The 9,673-nt window shown below is 37.4% G+C and overlaps 1 protein-coding gene across 1 annotated transcript; it reads right to left on the bottom strand.

Moving 5' to 3' along the window:
- Nucleotides 1-444: 444 nt before the first annotated feature.
- Nucleotides 445-3,280, bottom strand: LOC121766578 (cytochrome P450 84A1-like). The gene is made up of 2 exons (XM_042162851.1): nucleotides 2,273-3,280; nucleotides 445-1,254 (listed from the first exon to the last, which is right to left on the bottom strand). The coding sequence occupies exons 1-2, from the start codon at nucleotides 3,194-3,196 to the stop codon at nucleotides 631-633; spliced, it is 1,548 nt and encodes a 515-aa protein (XP_042018785.1). The 5' UTR covers nucleotides 3,197-3,280; the 3' UTR covers nucleotides 445-630.
- Between the last annotated feature and the right edge of the window lie 6,393 nt (nucleotides 3,281-9,673).

The raw sequence follows: 9,673 nt of genomic DNA, 5'->3' as shown, positions 1-9,673 counted from the left end.
TATATAATTTAAATTATACTCAAATTTTTTTACAATAACTAATCGCTATTATATATACTAAATGACCCCTGTTTTAATGCACAATTGGTAAAAATAAAAGAGGGATATAAAGAAAAAGAATTGAAGTATTATTAGTGAAGAATGAGTCTCACTTCATTAAATATATGTACAAATAAAACTTAAAATTAATTCATGTCAACAAACCGTAATAAACAATTCCTCCGGTCTCCATTAAATATTCCATATCTCATTATTTGGCCGGACTTAAATAAATGTCTCATTTCAGTTTACTGTTTTAAGTAAATGAGTTACATATTTCAATAACTCATTTTATATTAGTATAGGTATACATATAAATTTATCTTATAATTCTTTTCGATTTAATTTTGTTTGGTTACGATGTACTAATATTTACAAAATGTAAATAAATTAGTAAAGAAAGTATTGATAAAATAGAGTAATAAGCACATTTCCCATTGAATCAGACAAACCGTGTTACATAGATATTTTTACAAATTCTATCTCACATCTTTCCCCAAACTCGCTAATTATTTCGTTGCATAATTAAATGCTCATATACCATAACTCTATCCAAAAACCAGCAGAATTAAAAACAAACGAAAATGTGTGCTAGTGCAGCTGGCACAGCAGCCGCGGCGTGGGCACCGCCATGAGCCTGGTGGCGCGTGGCGCAGTGAGGCCAAACACGTCATCCATATCCATCTCACCCGGCTTCATCCCATCCGGCAATTCCCACGTGAAGCAATGCAGCAGATGCGCCACCGCCACCTCCAGCGCGTACAGCCCCAGCTGCATCCCGGGGCACGACCTCCGCCCCGACCCGAACGGTATGAACTCGAAGCTCCCGCCCCTGAAGTCGGCCGCGCCGTCTCGTAGAAACCGTGAAGGCTTAAATGCCTCCGCGTCCTCCCACGCGCCCTCGTCGCGCCCGATCGCCCACGCGTTTATCATCACGCGCGACCTCGCCGGCACGTGGTAGCCGGATACGACGGCGTCCTCGGCCGTCTCGTGGAGGAGGAGCGGGATCGGAGGGTGGAGGCGGAGGACCTCCTTGAGGCAGCAGCGGAGGAAGATCAGCTTGTCGAAGTCGGCCTCCTCCACTTTCCGGCCTGGGCCCACCACGTCCATCAGCTCTTGCTGGGCCCGCTTCAGGTCCACTGGGCTTCGCATTAGCTCCGCCATGGCCCACTCTATCGCCGATGCCACCGTCTCGGTCCCACCAAACATTACGTCCTTCAATTGCATAATAATTTTACTCATCATATTCATATACTCTATTATAAACTTTTCTTACCTAAAAATTAAATTAGGAAAAGGATGGTGGACTTATCGCATCCTAATTCAATATATTTTACGTATTTTTCAAATGGTTGTTTGATTTTATGTCCTCTGGAAAGTCAAAAGAGATTAATGGTATAGTATAGTTTATGATAGGATGTTAAGTGTAACGTGTGAGATTATATTTACATGTTTTAGAATAATTATGAAGAAATAAGAATACATTTATGTGTTTGGAAAATACTAAACCCTAACACATCAACGCAGTATCTGAAAAATGTCAATATGATGATGTTAATATGTCAATACAAATTTAATCGACATACTTATGTGTTTGTGTTGATATCTATTTTTGAAAGTCATGTGTCCACATACTAATGACATCGTATTGATATTTTTAATATACTGTATAATTAAATTAGCAAATTATCAATTTTAGAAAAAAAAATAGCATTATACACATTCTATTGGAAGCTAAACATAAATATTTTTTTGTCTAGACATGCTAGGGCTTTGCTCCACATCTAATAGTACAACACGACAGCGTATAGTAGATAGAAATTGTATGGTGGTTGAGCAATAAATTTTTACGTATTTCACCAAATAACCTGAAGCTAAACGAAAAGACTATATTAATTACATCTAACAATCCCTGCTGAAAATTGATTTCTCATCAAATTCATTTCCGAATACTCGAAAACGAAAGCTCCCTTTTCGAGAGGGAACACTAAAATTGCTCATTTAAGGCCTTTTTAATATTCGATTATGCACAAAACTACTTTATTTTGAAAATCTTCAAATTCAGTCAAGCAATCAAATATATCCTGAGCTTCTTAATTTTTAGTTTCGAATTACTATATACTTAATGATATCATCAATATGCACACAACGACGTCAATAATAATAATAATAATAATAATAATAATAATAATAGGGAGTAATAGATTAATTAATTAGTATGAGTAACGCTCACCATAATAATTGCCTTAATATTGTCCCTTGTTAGGCTGATCGAATTCTGCAAATCCTCCGATTCAGAAACCTTAGCCTCTTCACTATAAAAAGCAAGTAGCTCATCCACCATATCCGACTCAATACCCCCATTTTCGGGCCGGGCTTTTTGCATGTGATCATCGATAATAGTATCAATAAATCCATCAAGTTGTGCCCGAACTTTGATCAACCTCCCATTAATCCCCTGAGGATCAATCCACCCCAAAAACGGAATAAAATCCGAAATATTAAAAGCTCCAAACAATTTGGAGATTTCTTGCAAAATCTTGATGAATTCATCTTGGCCCTCGTGCGAGACCGACCCGAACGCGGCCCGGTACGTTATATTCCGCGTCAGCCCGAACACGAGCTCGCCTATGTTCACAACGGTCCGGCTGCTCGTGGCCACGGCCCGGACCATGTCGTCCACCTCGTCGCGGACCGAGTCCCAGGACTCTGCCCGTTTTCGGCTGAAGAGCTTCATGACGCAGAGCTTTCGCATCTGGCGCCAGAAGGGCCCGTAGTGGGCGAATGCCATGTCGGCCCGGTCATACGTGAGATAGCTTATCGCGATTGTTGCGGGCCGGTTGGAGAAAATATTGTCCTGGGCCTGGAGGACCTGCCTGGCCACGTCTGGGCTTGACACGGCCACCATGTGGAGGAAGCCCATACGGAGGTGGAAGATTCCTCCGTATTTTTTGGCTAATTGAGCCAGCCCGCGATGGGTGAGCTGGTCCATAAGGCCCATGTTACCTATCACGGGCCAGCCAGAGGGCCCGGGTGGATATCGCTTACGGCGAAATCTTGACAGGAGGAATATAGCAAAGAGAGGGATTATGAGGGAGATTATTATTAAGGGTTTGGAGTCTAGGAAGTTGAGAAGATTAATCATTTTATTTTCCATGATTAATTTACAAAGAATTGTTTGAGATTTTGCCACAAACAATGGTGGTGCAAGCAACTATGGTGTGGTTGCCAAGTTTTGTTGGATGATATGAAGGGATTATATAGTGGAGAAGTGATGGTAGCTTTTCACGCAGTGGGGGTGTTTTTATTATTTTATTATTTATGGGCACATTTTCATTTATTGGGTTTGAATAAATCCAAGGAATTGGGTGGGAGCATGGCGAAATATGTGTTTATCTGTTAAATTTGGAAATGAGGTGGGAAGTAATTATCTTACCCATACATTAAGAAGGCCCTTTATCTTGAGTGTTTCCATGTTAATCCTTTTATGCATATTTTTCATAAACATTTATCTTTTAGGTGTGGAATTGAAATATGCTCATTATTTAACCGTGATAAATGCATGCAACTTCGACATTTCAATGTTATGTGTTGCCTTATCTCAAATACTCTATCCGTCCCTCATAATTTGTCACCATTTGATCTGGTATAGATTTGAAGAAATGTAATAGAAAGTAGGTTGAAAAAGTTAGTAGGATCTGAGTCATACTTTTATATAATAGTTCTATAATAAAATGTGATCGAGAATGATTTAGTGGAATGTGAGGTCCATTACCAAAAATGGTAAAAGTGAAAGGTGATCAATTTTTAGGTACAGACGAAAACGGAAATAAATGACAAATTTTCAGGGACGAAGGGAGTACTAACATTTTCTGCAAAAGGATAGTTTTGAGTTTATGTTTGAATGATTTAAATGTGCCTCTTTGATTCGATTCTCGAATTATCATTTTTGTTTGTATTCCGAAATTATTGGTGATCGAAGACATTCGTACCCGAGAAGTTGGGTTAATGCACGTCTTTTCCGAGACATATATACAGAATATCAAATTCATAAAAATATATAGTATAAGTTTATTAAATACAAATTGGTTTTACTTGGACGATGATGTCATAATCAGAATATGTATACATGTGTAGATCAACTTATGCATGTGCCAGCTATGTGTGTGAAAGAGAAAGGCCGCATCATAGTAGACTTGAACCCGAGATCCTTGGCTTCAAACGTTAACCATTCTATCAATAGGATAGCACGCGCACAACTCTAAGTAGAAGGTAAGAGTCTTAAATGAACATAATATTTTAACTTGAACACATTAAAAATATACTTAGAATACATTGCAAAAGCTATATTGATGAACTATATATATATAAAAGGTTAATTAATAAACTGTTTATTGCTTCTTAATTAATCTCGTTATCTAAGTTTCGACCACTTCAAATTAAAAGCATTTTAGTTTCGACCACTTCAAATTAAAAGCATTTTAGTTGAATTTATATGTAACAACTAACACTATACTACTTTTCTATGTTTGAAAAAACTGCAAATAATTACTTCTGGAAACCTCTCGACATACAAGAATAGGTAAAAAATAGTATAGTATTAGTAGCAAGCTAATGAAAAGTTGGTGAACGCCGCCATTTTGGATCTTTTATTTTCTCTTTACTTTATTCACATTATTTAATTTTTTATGCTGTTTTATTGTTTTGGAATAACAAAGTACTTATGTCTACATTTTAATATTTCACGATCGATCGATATATAAACCCAATCACATGATTAGTATTAGTAATTCTCTCTTAATCAAACTCGCGGGGCAAAGCTATTAAATATAGTGGAGTATTAATTTATAAAAAAGAGTAGTTTTAGATGAATCCTTGGTTCAATAATTGGTATCTATGAAGTGCTACTATATATGGAGTGCAAGTAAACAATGAAAAGATAGTTAAAATAAAATATGAAAAAGCGAAATAAGTTAAACATAATCCAATCACAAAAAGAGGTAGATTTAGGATTTGATCCAACTTATAGATATCATGGCAAGTAATGATGCTTGCTTACTTATTTTCTCAATCAACAGTTTTAAATTATTGAAACAAAGTTCAAACTGTCGCTTTCTACTTCACCTAATCATGTACACCTTTTTAATTCATTTTCAATACTTTAAGAAACCATTTTAATTACATTTTATGCACGTATACGTATTTCCAATATGATAAGTCTATAGATAAGTAATCTTTTTCGACATGTATATTGTAGAATATTGAACTCTTTTTATCTTCCAATAATTGAATATTTAAATAATAATTATATATTCATTTCACGAATTGCTAGCATAAGTTTAAATAAGTGATTATAAATGAAGTAGCTTGGAAGGAAAAATGTCTTTCCATATTTTAATTGAAACAACGCCATTTCTTACTTTTAAAATTTGAGATTTTAATCAATTGCATTCATTTGTTCTTAAATTGCGTATAACCAAATAATAATAATAATAATAGTAATAATAATACTTTGAATTTATTATAAACACATAACGACATTATAAACCTAGTAAATCAAAATCGCAAAGATTATAAATTTGAAAAGATTATATTAGAAGACAAATTAGTTAGAATATATACATATGATTTTGGTGTAAGTGAGAAATTTGGAACCAGTATTTCCGAAAAGAATTCACAGATTATGATGCATAAACCTCTAATCACTTTTTCGAGTCCTTTTCTTGGTTTAGACTTCTTAACCACCATTGACAATTTCATCTAACCTTGTTAAACTGGCTGGTTGCATACACGAAATTAATGAAGTCTAAATATAGGAATAAATTTTAAAAATCCAAACAAAAAATGTTAGTATGATACATTTCGAATTTTCATGTTTGAAGTTTGAACTAGTAAATTTAAAACAGTGACGTATATCTGAAATCTTCAAGAGTTGAAAATGATATGCAATGTAAGATTATTTCTCCACACGAGAATTGGCTTTGCCAAACACACAACCACTTTAACCATTATTATTGACTCTTAAAAAAAGTTTAGTTTTTATACTTAACGATCAAGACGGAGATTAGCACTAATCTTGGGTATAACTAATATCATCTTCATAGTCATGTCAATTTTACAACATTTATATGCGTATTATGTATATAGTTATTGAGCGAGCTTTGGACTTCTTTGTTTTATAGTACTATCACTTTGTCGTCATTATGTATATTAGGAATAAAGTTATCTTTTTTATTACAAACCAAATTGAGACATGGAAATATAAAAAGTTGGTATCTAAACCTCCCATTTTCAACTTAATTAGTGATACCAGAGATTGGGATAAAAGATGAAGACAAGTTCTTTGCGGCTCCCTTATTTCTTTGACCTTTTAATTAACTTTTCTTCTCATTTTGTTGTTTGATAAATTTTGTTATCCATGCCCTTAGGATTAGGACTAGTCTTGCTTTGCTGGTTTTGTCGTTACTTGTTGCTTTGGTTGTTCTCTTATGTTCAGATTTATTAGCGTGTTTTGTTGTGTGGCTTATATTTATATACACTCTTTTTATCTTATACTAATTTAAAAATCTCAAACCACCAAGTAGTAGTAGTAAGGTAGAAGTAAGCTAGAGTGCAAAACAACATCACAATAAAAACATACCAACCACAATCTTACTCTCCTTCTTTAATTGGCCTTGAACTTTTTATCTTAAAATAACCAATTAAATTAATAAATATAATTAAATAGATAATAGTAATACATATTTCTTTTATCCAATAAAAAATAAAATATTTTTTAAAATCAAAATAACACCATCTTTGCATTTTAATTTCTCTTATTTACTATCCCTTTATTAACTACAAAATACTCCATAAAATTATGTATTCAAAATTATTGAAACTGAGGGAGTATTTCGTAACATGGAATATAGTAAGAGCATCCGCAATGGCGCCTAGCGCACCGCCTAGCCGAGGGTGGCGACAGCGATGGAGGAGACGATGACGGAGACGAGGAGTGAACTTTTTTTTTTATTAATGTACTTTTTTAATTATTGTATTTTTTTTAAAATTATTGTACTTTTTAAATATTATTAGTATTATTAATGTTTCTCGTATCTGTCTCGTAAATTAAATTCCGTATATTGCGTGATTGTTAATTATTTGATTTATTATATAATTGTTATTAGTGATGTGGTTAGGCTATGGATGAGCTATGACTGGGCTATTTGCTTGTTTTGATGATGTGGCAGGAAGATTTTTAGTGTTGATGATGTGGCAGGAGGAGTTTGTGGCTAGGCTATGGTTGGGCTATTGCTGGGCGTTTCTTACTGTGTAGGCTCTTAGACCATCCACAATGCCGCCCAGCCGACCGCCCAGCCGAGCGCCGGCGCTGGCGGTTCGCTGGGCGGTCGCGTGGCGCTGGGCGGTGCGCTGGGCGATCCGCTCGGCGCTATTGCAGCGCCCGGATCGCCCAGCGCACCGTCTAGCGTGAAATTTAAATTTTTTTTTCGAAACACTATATATACGCGCTTTGCTCGTCATTTTCATTCGCACCACTTGTTTTAACGAGTACTCTCTCTATCTTAATTTCTGTACAAGAGCAACAACGCGAAATGAGTAACGCTGGTGGTGATAGTGGTGGTAGCGGAGGGGATGCTGAGGAATACGAACGTCGAATGGCCGAAGCGTTGGATGCCTATACGACCAACGCGATAAACCAATGGATGGAAAGGGCCTTGCAGCCGGCGATACCTCGACCTCCCCCAGTGGTCCACCGCCGCAGTGTGATTGATCGGGATCACGTAGCTGCACATCAGCGCCTATACGAAGACTACTTCGCACAGGAGCCTCGGTTCAATGCCAACCTTTCAGGCGTCGTTTTAGGATGAGCAGGGACCTGTTTATGCGTATTGTCAACGCATTGGAGTCTCGATATCTGTATTTCCGCTTCAGGCACGATGCGGCTGGCAGACCCGGCCACACACCTATTCAAAAGTGCACTGCGGCAATCCGGCAGTTAGCCTACGGAGGCGCGGCAGACATGTGGGACGAGTATCTCCACATTGGTGAGACGACTGCCCTGCAATGTCTGAAGAATTTCTGTCTGGGAGTGATAGAAGTATTCGGTGATCAGTATCTCCGAACGCCTACCCCCGAAGACTGCCAAGATCTGTTGCGGATGCACGGGAGTCAGCATGGGTTCCCGGGTATGTTAGGCAGCATAGATTGTATGCATTGGGAGTGGAAGAACTGTCCCGCAGCCTGGAAGGGGTTCTACACGTCCGGCTACAAGGGAAAGAATCCCACGATGATCCTGGAGGCCGTAGCTGATTACCGGCTTTGGATTTGGCACGCGTATTTTGGGATAGCTGGTTCGAACAACGACCTCAACGTCCTCAACTCGTCGCCACTTTTCAACGAGCAGTGCCAGGGCGTCGGTCCGGCCATCAGTTTTGTCGCCAACGGCAACCAACATGATATGGGCTACTACTTGGCGGATGGGATATACCCTAGGTGGCCCGTCTTTGTGAAGACGATCCGATGCCCAGGAGATGAGAAGAAGGCCTACTTTGCGGCACGGCAGGAGTCGGCGCGCAAGGACGTGGAGCGTGCATTTGGTGTGCTCCAGTCTCGATGGGCGGCAATTAAGGGTCCAACGCGTTTGTGGAATGTCCAATGCATTGCTGATATAATGTACGCCTGTATTATCATGCACAACATGATTGTCGAAGATGAAGGTGGCGAACTGACCAATTGGGTCAACGACGATAATGAAGCCGGTCCAAGCCACGGCGTGGCCGCCCCCAACGTACGGAGTGGGGTACCTCACGATGAAGCCGGCCTCCTACAAGCACATGTCGACATGCGCCAATCGACGGCTCATATTCGACTCCAAAATGATTTAATTGAAGAGTTATGGGCGCGGAGGATTGACCGCCGTTAGTTTTTTTTAATTATGTAATTTTTTTTAATTAATGTACTTTTTAAAATTTATTAATATTAGTGAATTTTCTTGTTTTTGTGTCGTAAATTTAATTCCGTATATTGTGTGATTGTTAATTATTTCATTTGGTATATATTTGTTAATAGTGATGTGGATATTATGTGGCTAGGCTATGGCTGGGCTATTGCTGGGCTATTTACTTGTTTTGATGATGTGGCAGGAGGATTTTTAGTGTTGATGATGTGGCAGTGACTAGGCTATGGCTGAGCTATTGCTGGGCTATTCCTACTGTGGATGATCTTAATGAATTTCATAGAGAGGTGGGCCACGCCGGACACATTGATTCTAATATAGCTTACCAACAACAATAATATTATATTCCAAAAGTGTATTTTTTTAAATCATAACATAGTCTTAAAACTTGTGTATCCTATAATGTGGTAATATGTACTCTCCCAACTCATGTTACTGGTAAATTTTTTTATTATAGATTGTGAATTTGGAATTAATTTTTATGTAATTAGATTAATATTTAAGTGTAATTATTTAATAAGTGAATATTTAATTATTTTTAATATACTTCTATTAATCAAATACCTTAATTCTTACTTAAAACAGAAATAGAGTCCGTAGTTTGGGACAAGCTGAAAAAGAAAAGTGTAAGTAAAGAAAAAAAGGTAGTTAAATATTTTAATATGGAGAGGGGAGAGA

Source organism: Salvia splendens, chromosome 15, assembly GCF_004379255.2.
Source record: "Salvia splendens isolate huo1 chromosome 15, SspV2, whole genome shotgun sequence".
NCBI lineage: Eukaryota > Viridiplantae > Streptophyta > Magnoliopsida > Lamiales > Lamiaceae > Salvia > Salvia splendens.
The sequence above is the reverse complement of the archived record's forward strand: the minus strand, read 5'-3'. Positions and strand labels throughout refer to the sequence as shown.